Source organism: Tympanuchus pallidicinctus, unplaced genomic scaffold, assembly GCF_026119805.1.
Source record: "Tympanuchus pallidicinctus isolate F22 unplaced genomic scaffold, pur_lepc_1.0 scaffold3, whole genome shotgun sequence".
Lineage (NCBI taxonomy): Eukaryota > Metazoa > Chordata > Aves > Galliformes > Phasianidae > Tympanuchus > Tympanuchus pallidicinctus.
In genome coordinates, this window is record NW_026294747.1 from 15,262,146 (window position 1) to 15,278,588 (window position 16,443).

General features: G+C 45.4%; 1 protein-coding gene across 3 annotated transcripts in view; it reads right to left on the minus strand.

Annotated features, from left to right (window-relative positions):
* Positions 1-4,256: 4,256 nt before the first annotated feature.
* The window catches only part of LRRC56 (leucine rich repeat containing 56), a 70,968-nt gene continuing 58,781 nt past the window's right edge, over positions 4,257-16,443 (minus strand). For all 3 annotated transcript variants that reach the window (XM_052696207.1, XM_052696205.1, XM_052696206.1), the window contains 7 exons: positions 13,308-13,485; positions 11,493-11,684; positions 9,834-9,898; positions 9,242-9,375; positions 8,691-8,884; positions 6,148-6,511; positions 4,257-5,551 (listed from right to left, as the gene is read on the minus strand). In XM_052696207.1, coding sequence (XP_052552167.1) covers positions 5,335-5,551; positions 6,148-6,511; positions 8,691-8,884; positions 9,242-9,375; positions 9,834-9,898; positions 11,493-11,684; positions 13,308-13,485 — 1,344 coding nt within the window. In that variant the 3' untranslated portion in view covers positions 4,257-5,334. The remainder of the gene's footprint in view (positions 5,552-6,147; positions 6,512-8,690; positions 8,885-9,241; positions 9,376-9,833; positions 9,899-11,492; positions 11,685-13,307; positions 13,486-16,443) is intronic.

A 16,443-nucleotide genomic window follows, 5' to 3' on the forward strand; every position in this document is an offset into this window, starting at 1 on the left:
AGAATTTGCTCAAAGCAGGCAGCCAACATGAGGCTCCTGTAAGCCTTCTTCAGCCATCTGAGTGTGCTAATTGCTCACCCAGTGACTGTTTCCCTTCCCAGCTTCTGTCCTTAAGAGCAGCAGTGCAGCCAGCACGAAGTCTGCCCCAGCCAGCAGCAAGGTACTGCTTGCAGCAGGATGTGGGGTGATGGGAGCAGGACCCAATGCTGCTTGCGCCCATCATGACAGTGGCAGCCCTGTGATTTCTTTTAATGCTAGTTAGATCAGGACATTCTGGGTCTCTTACTCCAAATCAACCTGATCCTCACCCTGTGAATCACCCTGCAAATGAGGCACTGGAAATCCGAAAGACCATTCAAGCTCTGTGAACCAGAACATGAATAAATTCTATATGACAGGGAACAGCCCCAGTGCCCATTAAAAGCAACCAAGCAAATCCCACCGGCATCCTGGGATCTCTGCCGAGACATGTGCAGGGCTCAGAGAGCAAAGGAGCAGCTCTGCAGAATTACAGAATATCCCCAAGTAGGAAGGGACCCCATAAGGATCACTGAGTTCGACTCCTGGCTCCACGTAGGACCGCCCAAAATTCAAACCAGGTTTCTGAGAGTGTTGGCCAAATGCTGCCTCAACAGGGCATCAACCACTGACACGTCAGAGAAGAGAGAGGCAGGCTGGCTGCAGAGCCAGCTGTGCTAAGTGAGAACTGCAGTGCCTTCGGGAAAGGTGGTTGTAGCATTCAGTGTGAATTAGCTGTAGCTGATCCCAAAGGACAGGTGCCTTCACAATGTTCTATTCTCCTGTAATTATCTCATTGCAAAAATGTAATAATAGCAAGTGACAGAATGTATTAACCGATGTATTAACAGATGGTGTTTTCTTAAGAGGTACTCTAAGGTGATGCACTGGCACAGGCTGCCCAGGGAGGTGGGGAAATCACCGTCCTGAGGGTGTTCAAGGACAGCGCAGATGTGACAGTGGGTGACACGGACTAGAGTGGTCACAGCCACAGGTTGATGGCTGGACTAGCTATCTTTCCAATCTTAATTCTATTAGGCCTTTTGTCACAGTTCCTGACTTCCCCACTCGCTCTAATTCCACCTCACTGAAGTTGCAAAAGAAGCCAAGAGTTGCGAGACCTTTGAACACCATCAGCAAAACGGAGGTGGTTTCCATAGTCCAGCACATGCATTGTCTGAATGTAAATAGCTGAGACCTCCCAGAACGTTCCCTCGTTTCCTTATCTTCCTCTGCAAATCACACCAGTTGTCTTGGCTGCCAGCAGCTCCTTGTCTGAGAGCTATCTGCCCTGCTCACCTCCTCTCCCCTCAGGTCTGACACACTGGAAAGCCCTTATCACCACCCATGTGTTTATTCTGTTCAAACTGCAAACTAAAAAAAAAAGACAAGCTAACCATTCTTTGCAAAGTCTGCTTGATCTTAAGGTAAAGTTGTCACTTTTTCCATAGCAACAATGGCCTCTCCTTTATTTTTCCATTCCGCTAATCTAATCCAAAGATCTGTGTTTGGATTCCAGCTCCCCCTGAACCGTGCATAATCCAAAAAAATCAGTATTGTGCAACAGCAGTCAAATGGGGAAAATAACAGCTCTCTTTTTTTCTTCAAAACCACAAAGCTGTCACTAGATACAAGGAAAGAGATAGGGCGGTCTCTGGGCAACCTGTCCCAGGGCTTCACCATCCTGGTGCTGAGCCCGTGGCAGATCTGGCAGAGCTTGCATCTGTGACCTACAGCAAAAATAATCTCTTCAGGATGTGCTGGGGTTGTGCATAGCACTGCTGGATGCCGTACAGCACGAGCACTGAGGTAGGGTTGGGGTGTTCTCCATGGGGTCTTGTGCAGCACAAGTTTCCTATGAAAACAGCCCCAAAGAAATCAAGGTAGGTGGTGCATGAAGGCACAGACGATGGGGCACTGCATGAGCCAGCACATGGGACACAAAAGGATGTGACGAAGGACAGGTTGAGCCCACTGTCTGCTGAATGCCTCCCAAGTGATCCAAACCTGCTTGCATTTGGTTTCCCAGTCATTTCACTTTTAAAACTTAACTTGTGAGACTCTCTTCTTCCCTCTAGTGTCCATTTCAAGATATTAATTCCTCCTGCTCACCAAATTCAGCAAAAGCTGTGGGTTGCCTCAGCACAGGGGCACCCACAATTTTCCTCAGACAGGAGAACTGACACTCCACTTTTTTCCTTACAGATTGAAAACAGATGAACATCAGAAACTGAAGACCAAACTATACCACTTATCAGACAGACCAAACAGTTTGTTCAAGGGCCCCATTGAAAACCACTGTGGAGCAGAAAACTGTTCCTATTGCCTCTAGGGTGTGACTGAGGCTGTCACCACGAGGTTATCTTCCTTTTGGTGGCACCACGATGTCACTTCCCAACTAGTTGCCAGTCCCACTGGCAACTCCCTCTTCTGGGACAGAGAAATGCCATATCCACACCCTGAGCTCCAGGAAGTTCTTCTGGCCTCCAGCCCTGCTGAGGAAAGCTGAGTGCAAAGCCTCTGGTGGCACAGAAGGCCACCAGCCTTCCAAAATGCAGCAGCCATCCCTCCAGGGATGTCCAGTGCTCCAAATACTGCTGGGAACAGCAAGCACTAAAAGGAGACTCTCTTTCAGGCTGGCAAGGAGATGTACAAGATGGCATATTCCCTGTTCCTGTCTCCATGCCATGTGGGCTAATCTCAGAATCATGGCACAGACATAGAAGTGACACGAGGCTGGAGATCACCTGTTCCAACCCCCTGATGGGGAAAAATTGCTCGGCTTCCCAGGAGCACCTGCAGTGTGCGTGGCACAGAGGGGCACCAGGGCACCGTGGAGCTGTCTTGATGGCTTCCCCCATCTGCCAAGCTCATTTGCCATCAGACAGCTCAGTAATTACAGACAACAGCCTCTGCAGCCTTGTACAGCAGCTGAGCAGCCTCTTCTCATCTTGTCTCCAATTAATCACGTATGACAACTTGTGCATGGCAGCATCATCCTCTCAAAGTCCCGAGCCTGGGTACCACTTACAACTCAGAAAAAGAACGATTATTCCCTGCATTAACCAAACATCAGTCACTGCCAGGGAACAGACCAGGCTGCACTGTGAGCCACCTCAAATCCCATTACACAGCAGAGATACTGGCACTACCCAAGGATGAGGCACTCAAGCCATCACTCCAGAAGCATCCATGCCTTACCATGGGTGCACTGTGCACAGCACCGAGACCAGACACTAGGGCTCTGAACACAGTGCCTGTCCAAGAAACTACCCTAGAAATTATCCAGGGCTGACCTGTAGTCTGTGTTTAAATGAGATGTGTATGTAAGACTTTCTTCCCTAAATGTCTCCTGGGCTTCTTCCTCCTTGGCAGCCAAAGACAGTATCTCCTCTTCATCTGGCAATAGAGATGAACATGTTCCAAGCGCAAAGCAGCACATTTCTACAAAGCCTTCAAATGCAAGTAAGCACAGCAGCTACGAGCAGTGTGTAAGAGCTGTGCTACGTATAAAGTTGCGGTGAGGACACTGGACAGACTGACATCCCTGTGACATCCCTGGAAGCAATGACAGACAGCAGTGTGGCAGCCTAGCAGCTGGTGGAAACATCCCTACCTGTGGCAGGGGTTGGAACTGGATGGGCTGTAAGGTCCCTTCCAACCCAAGCCACTCTATGATCAATAGGTAGAGCAGACACCTTGTCCTGATCTATGATCAATAGGTAGAGCAGACACCTTGTCCTGATCTATGATCAATAGGTAGAGCAGACACCTTGTCCTGATCTATGATTTAGCAGTGTAAGGATAAATCCCTTTTTTCTGATGACACCTCCAAGCCCTCCCCCCACTGCAGCGATGCTCCTTGCCCCAAACATGCACAGATCCAAGTAGTGCTCATTGAGAGAAGAACCCCCAGGCACTTCTGAGAGCAGTTTCCGAATCTGTACCCAGAGTTCTGCACCCACACAACACGTGCAGCCCAGTCCAGCTGCCCCGTTTTCTAAGCACAAAAACCCACTTATGCTTTTTTTTGTCTGCCCTCTTGAAACCAAAGACGCAAACTGAGAAGGAGGCTCAGAATACCCAAAGAGCGTGCTCCTACCCATCACCCACTGTTACAGCCCTGCACAAGAAGAGCCTGATTGTTGCCCTGCTGCAGACTATTTCTGAAAACTGTGCTGCCACTTTGGGTCAGGTTCTTTTTGGCCATGGTCATGGCCAGTGACACTGGCAAAGAGTCAATCCGAGGAGCCAGTTTAATGACACAAGCATTGGTGTTGGGCAACATCTGCCTCATCCACAGCATTTCATGGATCACATACCAAGTGGTTTTTGATGCTTTTTGATGGATGATTTTCTCTAGTGCCCACCAAAACTAGGCAAACTAGCTACCAGCTGCAGGATATTTTCTAAGTGAAAGCAGTGCACCATAACAAGCTGAAGATTTTGGGCTTTCCCTGCCATTCCGTTCCTTTACTTTTAGCTGACTGGTAGAGAGAAGACATAAAACAATTAATTAACTCACCACATAATTACTGTTTCATCAAGTGATTTTAAAATATATATCTAACACGGTAACTGAAACTGTAAAAAATATGATGATGCTGTTTAAGACTGCAAACATCAATAAAGTCATAAGGCACAGCCACTGGGATCAGCACCACAGCCTGCAGTCACTAAAACCAGCTCTTTTGAATCTCAACCAACTATAAAGCAAATGCCCCATTATAAAACAAGAGATCATTTTCTTACTTCCCCTGCCTCATCTTTGCCTCTGCATTATTTAAAATGACTCAGTCATATGATACGCAAACATGCTCAGGTCAATGCTGCCTTGAACCCTTGGCTTTGTCCCCGAATGCTGAGTTCTGCAAAAGCCACACACAGCAGGGATGCTTGTAGGCAAGGCTGCTGAGCATGAGGTGGAATGCTGCACATCTACTTCCTCCAGCCCACCCTGGAACTGGCAGGCACTGAGCCCTGCTGGTTTACTGCCACTGCCTCACCCACAGAGTGGGGCACGAGGCAGGAGAGAGGAAATACATTAAGAGTTGTTCTGCTTCAGTGCATGAAGGCTGTGCAAAAAATAACCACGCTGGCTGTCATAAGAGGTTGATTAGCTCTTCTGTTGATCAGCAGGTGCTCTTTAAAGAAAGTACTTCTGGACCAGCTGTAGCCTTAATTGAGGCAAATCATGGCATTTGTTTGAACTGCTCTACTTGCACAGTTCTGCTTTTATCTTGCAGAGGCGGCTGAAAGATGGCACTGATCCTCCAAGTGTCAGGACTGCACCCAGTGCGTGGAGATGACACGGCGTCAATGGGTCTGATACACACGGGCTATGAAAGGGGGACTCCTGCTTTGAGACGTTGATGAGACAGAGGGACTGGCTGGCAGCTTCTGCAGCACTGCCCCAGCAGTTGGAGGGCAAACAGCATTCAGCAGCCCAACCCTCCCCGAGGGGCTTGGGGGTGAGAGGACAACTGGCTGGGGATGGCTGGTCACTCTGCAGGGACTCCTGTCCAGGTTGGGGCTGAGGAAAAGAGAAAAACACCACAGTGGCATTACACTCTGGATCTGGACACCTGCAGTCAAAGAAGCAATTCAATGTCAACTTTACAGCAAGAAGATCTAGAAACAGCCATGTTTTGGTGCATGTGATACTTATCTGATGCCTACATTATTTTTCTAAGTGTTTTCTAACATAGGTTGATAAAAATCTGAAGGTAAAAAAGCCACAGTGGAATGTCAAGAACTCACACTTTACTCAAGGAGTCTCAAAGTACCACTAAAACCCTCTGCAACAGAGGATCTATGTGTCCAGAGAAACGAAGCCATGAAGGGTCTGGAGCACAGGCCTTATGGAAGAGGAGGCTCAGGGGAGGCCTTATCACTCTCTACACTGATCTGAAATGAGACTGTTGTGAGGTGGGGGTCAGCCTCTTCTCCTCAGTAACTGCCAGAGGATGAGAGGGAATGGTCTCAAGTTGCACCAGGGGAGATTCAGGTTGGATATCAGGAAAAATGTCTTAGAAAGAACGGTGAGGCATTAAAAGAGGAAGGAGGTGGAGTCATCATCACCCTCTCCGGAGGTATAGAAGGAAAGTGCAGTGCCAGCTGTGCACATACCTGATGCCTGCTGATCCAACAGCTGTGGGTCCTGAGATAGGCCTCTGCCTGGCAATGCTGCCATCAGGCTGGCAATGCCCTTGGGGGCTGAAGGGCAGAGACTCCTGTGCTGCCGGTGCGCTGTGCATGCTCAGAAGAGCAAGGCCCTTGCCCAGCAGCTGAGCTGAAGTCTCTTGAGTTGCCCTTGCCTGGCATTGCTGGGGCTGCCTGCCCTCCTCTGGGCTGGTTAGCTTCAGGCACCTTGCCCTGTGCTTCCTCAGCTCCCGGGGTCTTGCTGCAAAACCCATCAGAGTTGCAGGTGAAGGACTTTTTGGAGGATACGGAATTAGACATTGGTTTTGGCTTTCCTGAGCACGTAATGAATCTGAAACATGGGCAGAAGCACAACAATTTACTGCTTCATCGTACTAAATGTGCTAAATGACTGACCATCTTGTCCAACAGTCAACCCATCACCACTACGCCCACTACCAGAAGCTCCCCAACCTCCTGTCCCAAGGCAGGACCAAGCACACCTGTGCCATTCCTGGCCAGTGCTCACCCTGATCTGTTTTAAGCACCCAAGTTCCCCATCCATCTCTCTGAAGTTCAATGCACAAAGATCACAGATGAGTTTTTCTTAGCCCATGTAATCCTCAGGTGCAGCACACACAAGAAAATGCATATTGGTGACTTACAGATATAACAAGCATATGTACATGCTTCAAAACCATCCTATATATAGCAGGGATCCAGTTGCTTGTCTATTAAAAGACCCAACTGCACCTAACTGCCTGATGTGCAGAATCCGTGGCAGGAACACTATCTAAAGAACGTGCCACCCAAACCCAGGCACAGAAAATTCGTGTTTATATCTCCTAATGCATTTTACTGTGCAGATAACCATATAAATTTTCCTACCACAGCATGTGCTTTAAAAATGACTAAATCTGACATTTGTTTTTTTTTGTTTGTTTTAAAGATACACTGAAAGAATGGCATGCCTGACTCCAGAGCCTGAAATATCACTGAAAGACTCCAAAGCATGCAGATTATATAGACCTGATGCTTCATGCACTTTTAAATAGGAGCAGTTTAGTTCCAGTCACTTGTCCTTTCCTGGTCAGGATTATTTCCAGCAACGAGCTCTGATGTGTCCAGAAAATCACATTAAGTAGGACAAACTTCTACAGTTAAGTGGCTCTCCAAATCTTCAAACAAAGTCTCAACTCACAGAACTCAAGTTCATTTTTAAGTACTTTGTTGAATAAAGTCAGTCAGTTGTTAAACTTCTATCAGGTATTTGCTCTGCAAAACACGTATGTCTGTTAGGGACAGTGACCAAAGGCTCTTGTTTTGTTTGTTCCATATGAACCTTGGTCATGAGGGCCAGTTGTTTATGATCTGGGTCATCCATTCCACCCCTAGGTGACACCAGATTTCAAACCATTCAGTCAACCTTGTTGACTTGTCAACCTCATTGACAGATCTCAACAACTACACTTACGCCCATCCACTTCTGTGAGGTACGGCATTGGCACGCTGAGATGTTTGGAGATCACAGCAAATCATTCTCAATCTAAAGAAATCATATTAAATCTAAAAATCATTTTACTAAATAGATCTAGTGATCTAAATAGATCTACAAGTGATCTATTTAGATCACTAGATCATGGTCTAGGTTTTTTTGTGGTCACTGGACAATAGGCCATTCCTTTACGTTTTTCCTATCTGTTTCTATCCTTGTTAAGGAGATATCATTTATTTTACATTTTATACAGACGAGACTTTGAATTGCTCAATTATTTTTTCTAATTAGGATGCTTACATTTTTTGTTACAAATATATTTGGAAAAAAAATATTATATATTTTTCCAAATTTTAATAGCTTCATTTAGTCCTTGAAATAAATGTAAAACCACATCTCACACGCTAATACCTACTGAAGCAAAAAATGTGACTATTAACAGTGGAAATAGATTTAAGTCATACTTTTTTAATCTCCTCTACTTGGAATAACCATTATTAATGTTTCTAATAACCTTAAATACGATATTCAACAACTCTGCTCTCATTCATGTAAGTGCAATTCCAGAGAGGTCTTTGGCTTTCTTCCTGAGCAAAAGAGCACATTTCATTTTTAAACACTCTACTGAATGTCTTCCCAGAATTCCCAGCAGCCCACTTGCACCTTAATCATCAGCTCAGACATTACCTGCATCAGTGCCAACTGGGGTAAAACAGCTCGGTCGGAACAACAGTATTTTACACTCACCTGACACCACCACAAATCAGTGACACAAGATGAAAGACAAAGGCACATCCTTCATCTAGCCAGAACGCTCAGATGGTGTAAGAAGAGCTTTATTTCCCCTAATTCTACAGATCTTTGTTGAAATACACCAACTGATGGCCAACACAATTGGTCACTATGTCCTGAGCAGACACTAGGTGCCAGACCTCATGAAACAACACAGTTCCTAAAAAATGTATCAGTCAACAGTCAGCAGCACTCGCCCCTACAGAAGGGTGTCAACCCTTCTCTAGAGGTTTAGGTCCAATACCTGAGGAGGACTGGGAGAGATAGGAGTGGCAAGAAGAATCAGGTGAAATCCCTTCAGTGAGATCCTCATCTGAGGTGTCCCTCAGCTCACTCTCAGCACCACTGGCTGGGCTGCAGCCTTCATCCTCTTCCTTATCATCTATAGCTAGCTTTGCTGCTGGGATGACACTTTCTTGCTGAGCTGTGTGCAGGCACCTGGACAACGGGAAGTGTATCACCATTGAGGATAGTCTTGAGTTGAGAACATGCAGTAAGCGAAGTGCAGGCAAACAATGAGTCTGCAGATTTAGCCACTTACAGTGCTTTGCCACTTACCTGCTGATATGCAGAATCGTCCTAAATGGATCAGACATAATGTCTGATCATCTGAAAGCATTCCTTTCCCTATCCCACTGCCTTCCCAGCAGGGATGAGCCACCCCAATCTGCAGGGCGAGAAGGCAGAAGGCTGTCCCACAGAACAGCCACCAGGTGGCCAAAGAGTTTGTTTTATTTTACAGCAGAAAACGAATCCCTGCTCTATTGCATGACAAGAATTCTCCCACACTCTCACCGCCGCTGATGCTGCTCTCTCCACACTCTCGGTGCAGAGAAGACGTCTTCCTGGCTCACATCTCCTCCTCCTACAGAGATGTCAGGGTTTTCTATCTTCAGACTGCGCAGTTTCAAGGAGCTCGCTGCAGGTGGCTGGAAAATGACACAAGTAGCCTTGATGACCTCAGGAACTTCTGCCACACTGGACCTCAAGGATCACAGAGGGATCGTAAACCAGACTGCACACCCTATGGGTGTTCTCTCACTCAGTTACTGGCCCTGGGACACGAACAAGCTAACCTGTACGGCCACAGTACTGCTCCACCACTGAGAACAACACACTTCGTATTTACTTAATCAACAGCAATCACCTCATAGACCTGACCACGCCAACATCAAACCACTGAAAAATCTTCTGCTAAATAGTTATTGTAGAAATGCCACCAAATACTGTCATTTTGACTTGGGCTTTGATTAGTAAGTTGACAAGAACGTGGGGCTTGGGGTCCATAGAAGAGAGTGAGCTACTCAAACCACAGTGGAAACTCAGTTTATCATAAGATTTATGTGGGCGACCAGGCAGGAACATGAAGTATACAGGAAAAACATACACCTAGCTTTAGCCTCCTCGCACGAAGGGCCTTGATGGGGTTACCACATATAACTTGGCTGAGTCCTAAGAGAAAAGAAAAAAATAAATAAATCATTCCAGCATTTGGCAAATTGTGCTGTCTTTGAAATCAGTCAACATCATTTCCTGCATACAAAGGGATGTAATATTTTATGGTGTAGGTTCACTGTGTAGCTCACATGGCTGACACTGATGCTAAGAGGCAGTTTCTCTGTTCCTCCCAGAATCCCTTTCTTCCTTCTCCTGCCCTGCCTCCCCCACTGTGCTGGTACACACATTTGTGAGGCTAGGCTACGTAGTAAGAGCAGAGAACAGATCCAGATTAAAACAGAATATGGATTTTTTTTTTTTTTTGTCATTTTTCAGCTGATCTTGAGCAGAATTAGGTTCTCCATATGCCTGTGCAGATGCTCTTGTCAAAACAAGAGACAAGGCAGCAAAGGAGAAGACAGAAGCAGTGAGCATTCGGTGAAATGGTCACTATCAGTAGAGCTAGCACCTAAAAAGTAAAATTATGGTCTCATTCTCTGGCAAGCTGTACTCGGCTTCCATGCACTTTTCTGAATGTACACCCAGCTGTTAATGCCACACTGCTTCATCCCAATCATCTTCCTAACTCCTCCCTACAGTCAGGAACTGAGGTGGGATTGGTGCCTGGGAGAGGCAACCACTGCTTCTTCCTATCTTAGTCAGCCCCTTCAGAGATACTGGAATTTCACAATCTAAGTCTCCCCAAGGAAATGAGGTAAGGATGCTTTGGGAAGTCCTACATTTCCTATGAACAGTGAATTCTCTTTCTAATCAGCTGTCCCCAGGAGTCCAGTCAGCAGGTTTCAAAGACATCTTTGATCTCCAGTTTGATTTCCTTGACCTATGTTATGTCCATGCTGTCACCTGCCCCCAGAAGAACAAGGATGCAGCTGAGGAAGCATGGATGTCATTCATTCTGTATGAGCCTAGGCAGCACAGGGCACTCCATCCTCATCTCTATTTGTGCTAACATGGTGGTGCTCCCATGCGGCAGAGGCAGGCTATCAGGGCACAGCAAGGCACTCGCACAACTGAGGTTTGAGCTTGCCTGCAGATCAGGTATGTGAAACCAAGGAACTGAATCTTTTTATTGATCCAACCCTGGAAACCCAAAAGGACGGAGTCGCTGATCACAGAATGGCTTAGGTTGGAATGGACTCTAAAGATCACTGAGCTCCAACCTCAACGCCATGGGCAGAGCTGCCACCCATCAAAACAGGCCGCTCAGGGCCCCATCCAACCTGGCCTTGAATGCCTCCAGGGATGAGGCACCCGCAGCTTCTCTGGGCAAGTAGAAATGATATATCAAGTGGTTTTTGATGGTAGTTATCCTGCTGCAGTATAAGTCTGCAGAACACATACTGCACCTTCCAGAGCATAATCCACTGGGGAGCAATGTGCATCAGCATGCCTGTCTAGAGAACTTGGCTGTATGGATCACATTACAAAGATTGAACGAGATGAGTCCAGGTTTCTTCATGTTAGCTGAGCCTGATGTAGCCGTGGCATAGTTAGGTGTTATTCAAAGCATCCAGGTTTCTGTCAGCAATAATAATATCCAGAAGCAGGTGGAGGTGAAGGAAGGAACAAGATTAAAAAATTACATTACCATGTGTCAAATCACTGGAGTCATCTGGAAACAGGTCTTCAGAAATAGTGGGATCTGGAAGAGGAGAGCTGCTGTACAACAGACGGGAACTGCTACACCTTCCTGCACTAGGAGACCACTGTGCAGTTCCAAGTCTGGAAGTTGTAGGAGGTCTTGGGCTGCATCCAGGCTGCCTTGCCATTGCACATGGACCTAAGAGAGAAGTTTTACCAGCATAAGCACAGTGGCTGTAAACCACACCACCACAATGCTGGTAGTGACAGCCACTTTACCAGTTATCAACTAGGGCAAACCACATACACAAGTTATGGAAAGCTGGGAATTGCAGTTATATTTTTCCAGACAGCCACTTCTGACACCAGAAAGAAAAGTGATAATTGAATTTCATAGCGGTATAGGATAAGATGGATTATACAAAAGCTAGTGGAGGCAGATAGAGCCTTGAACTCCTACCTGCTCAAATGTCTGCTGTCCAGGGAGCAGAGCAAGGCTGTGCCAGTAGCATGTGCAGCTACCAATTTGTAGGAGGGCAAATTTCATTTCAATGCCTAGATGAATAGCTTGCACTTTAAAGTATTGAGCATCTAGCAGCTCTATAATGGAGCTCCACAATTGGCACTGTAATATTATGGTCATTTCATTAAGAGCTGAGTGTTAGAGACCTTCAAGTTATCTTGGTTGTAGTTGTTCCTAAAGAACCGTGAAACACACAGCAGATGCAGAGTATGTATTGCAGTAGGAAAGAAGAAAACATGGGGATGCCTAAACCTGACCATATGAACTTACCAGTTTATAGCCAAAGGCAAAAACATAACTCTAGCTACATTAGACAACAAAACAAACTAGTTTTGTGCTCATTCCACACAGTTTCCCTCAGTCCACGCTGTTACTAGTCTTCTGAACCACAGTTGATCCTGCCAAATGGGGATCACTGAGGGATCAGATTCTAATGGATTTTTTCACTACCGTAGCTACTACTGCATCTAATGATCTGGATCCGCAGGGATTAAATAAATGACAAACGTATGTATTTATTCCAAAACAAACTAAATTTTTAATGGAGTACAGTTGGCAGGCAAATTGCAGCGGTGGGGGTCAGGAAGCCAACGACATTGCCAGCGTTAATGGGAAGCAACAGGAGCAGTTATAGGAAATACTTTGTAATGTTTAATGGGATGTGGCAAAGTGCATGTAGCACGATATGTAAGAGTACAGACATTTGAACTATAACCAAGGCTACGAGCAAGGGGACAAAAGATTTATTTTCCACCCATTTACTCTATCCTAATGAATGTAATGGGCTTAATCATGGAGAAAAAGAACGTGGAACGGAGGTATTTCACGATGGTGCAGCTCAGTTGCTAGGAACCCGCTGCCACTAGGAAGTGGTGACCAAACTGCCTTTGGTATCATTACACCAGAGTAGAAAATCCTGCTACTTCCATGCAACATGGGATTGATTCCTACCATAGAAAGAAAATGCTGAGAGCAGCTGTTGAAACAGTTTCCAAACTTTGCTTCTTCTAATCACACACAAAGAATACTGAGCACAGGCTCCCAGCTACTGCTGGATTTACTCGATGCTTTACAAGTCGTTTGCATTTCTCTGATCTTGGTGGCCAGCACTGAACAGCTTTCATTTAAATTTGCAGCATGCTGAATTCCAGCTTCCCCATTTCCCATGTGAAGACGACCAAGTCCTTTGTCACTTCTCTGCAATTAAGCTTTGGCTCTGAAGAAGCCAGCTAGCTCTTTGGCTTTCCTTTTCACACTTCATAACCTGAAAAACGAACCCTGATGGGAAATCTGACGTACCTAACCATGAAATGTCTCTGGGCAAACCACCCTCCTTGATGGATTCCTTGATGATTAGCCAGTCCTCATTCATCTTACTGGAAGGAGAGACAGCAGTCTGGCTTGCTGGCATTCCATCCAAATACTCCAGGTGGGGAATGAGTTTTTTCACTTCAACTCTGTAATTGTAATCTAGTTCCTGGAGAAATTGAGAAAGTGATCATTTGAACAGTTTGCTTAACAGACTGTGGACTTTCATCAGCAACAAAACACTGTTCAATTTCTATTACTGCCATACACTTTGAAATGCCTCTATGAAGTAAGCCCGTTTGCTTTATCCAACAGAAGTAAATAACATCAGAAGTTACCTTTCACTGTGTTTTCTACTCATATAATTTCTACTGAAATTCTGAATGCAAACAAATTACCCCCCACCCATGGCCCCTCTGCTGTTCATCTGCTGATGACTTAGAATTTTATCTTCATTATACTACATATGCTGTACAGAAGTGAAGGCATCCACCTGACGTCCACAGAAAGCCTGGGCATCCTCAGCATTTGCCCAACCTCTCCCCCTGGTTTTGTGATTCTCTGGTTGCCACATCAACAGTAAGGTGATAGCAAGACTGAAAATACATTACAAGTGCAGCTATGCTTGGTGATGGATGAAGGCACAGCTATAAACAAGCTGCAGTGAACGAGCTGCATTGATTTTCTGGGGCAGTCTTCAGGGTATTCGCGTGCAATTTTACACATCGTTAGAAGAGATGACTTATTTCAAACTATGCTATCTTCTGCAGGAGGTTGCATGCCAACAGCAGGTGCACAAGAGACTGAAATTGACTGCTTTGGGATTTCATTTCCATGCGCTGGAACAACAACACTATCACTTCTGACATACATGGTCTCACTGACAAGCAGTGGGGAAAGCATTGATGCAGCCCCCTTCTGTACATGCGGGTGGAGCTGACCATGAATAAAATCATTTGTGAACCCATCCCAAGGTCAGGGACCTCTAGGCAACAAAACAATCCAGAGCAGTTATGACTGTACACCGTGAATTGGTCCAGTTTTGTGGATGCCAGCAGTAGAAAGACATTTCCATGTAGCACTTTCACCTCTGGGAAAGTTTAGCAATATCTCAGGGCAGCGGGGCATTCAGCTTTGCAATCATAGAATGGCTAGGGTTGGAAAGGACCTCAAGGATTATCAAGCTTCAACCTCCCTGCTGCACGGAGGGCCACCAATTTCCATATCTAACACTAGACCAGGCTCCCAGGAATGTAACGGAAATACTGCAATGGGAAATAGTCTTGGGTAATAAATGGCTGTGAAAGGTGGTGGTGATCTCATATGCTTCAATAAGTATAAAACAAGAGCGCGTTGCTAGTGGCAGAAAATGCATAGGTGGTTTCCCCGAGACATATCAGCCACCTATAAATGAATTGCTTGATGCAGATTGATGTCGTGCTTTCCAGGATATCACAAGCAGTGTTAGAAAACCTCACAGAGCTGTCATGAACAGAAACCTTTTGGAGATAGCTGGATGGCTGTACACTCCCTCCCTCCACACAGCACAGCAGCAAGGCTGGCAGAGGGAGCTCACCAAATAAAGCGTGTAATTGTTGTTAAGGGGCAGACACCACACTCCTCCAACTGAGCCTTTCATCTTAATTTAGAAAGTGAGTCAACCAATCACCATGCTACCACGTACCGCATGTGCTCTGAGCAGAGCCTGGGCTGCAGCCAATCTGCAGCCATGTCCTGCTTAAGCAGAGCATCATGTTACGCTCATGGTACATTACTGCAAGAGAGGCTGCAACATTTATCACTGGGTTGTTGCTGTTGGTTTAGATAACAGAGGAAGATGAGCTCATCTGAAAATCAAATTACAGAGAGCGAGCAGGCAGTATGAACAAAGAGCAGTAAACCTAGCTGGGCCATTCCATACGTTGGAAACAAGTAAATGGGAGAGCTTGTACAGAGCTACAGCAAAGCCACACAACAAGATTGAGCAATCAGAACCCATGTCTCACTCTTTTCTGTATTTCAGGTGATTGTCCATCAGAAGCAGGCAGTGCTTCCTTACTGTCAGAATATTTGGGTTTTTCTCTCACAATTACATCTTCGACAAGAGAGGAATGTTGATAGAGAAATCACTGTGAATATAAACAGCTGCAAGAGTGGTCTCTGAAGTGCACTCCTAACAGCTCAAAACAGAAAATGAGTGTGTAATACTGTATTTTGGATTCCAGAGAGGAAAATCATGATAACTAAAGCACTACCTTTTGCAGCTGCTTTTATCGAGGGATACAACCAAACCAATAATTTCATCTCAGAAACTCTTGCACCTTAAAAATGTGGAGATGCAAAATATCCCTACATTATTGAGTTTCACTGATAACACCTCAGTTTTCTGGACTAAGTCTAGGACAAGTATCAAATCCATTCTTTCATGAAAATTAGTGGTATGGGTATGACCCCTTTGAAACACACAGGGAAGCTATGGAACATGGCACAGTGGATATGCAGCCCCAGCTCCTGCTTTCTTGCATTATTGACTCCTTATGGCACCACTGTGGGATGTGCCATCCTTAGTGAATACTGTCGATTATGTACCTACATATATGTGGATGAAAGTACATAGCATGGCAGCTGCAAGCTGTTCTTTGGTACGTACTAGACCTCATGTGACCAAAATGAAGAACAGTCTTTTCTGAATAATTTCTTAAACTCCACTTTTCTTCCAGTTACCTCCTGAGCAGATGCCAATATGCTTTTTGTTATACCTCAGGAATGCTAATATTTTCAAGTTAGGTAAAGTGAAAGAGAGCAGAACAGCTTTAAAATCATAAAATAAAATAACATTAACATAAACATAAGATTAGATCTTCCTTACTTTTCTAGCGGACCACCCTGAAACCCAAGGCAGATCATGTATTGCTTTATCATCATCTCTATGACACAAAGAATCTCCTGCACTTACCAGAATACCTTTTTAAGAACTGATTTTATCATTTCAGTATTTAAGAGATGTACCTCCAGCGTTTACAGAGGTCTTTTTGGTCATTGCATTTTAACCCTTTCAGGGAGAGGACAATTCCTACAATACAGCCTTTGTTAGTTACTTCAAGCATCTACTCTAAGTTTTGAGAAT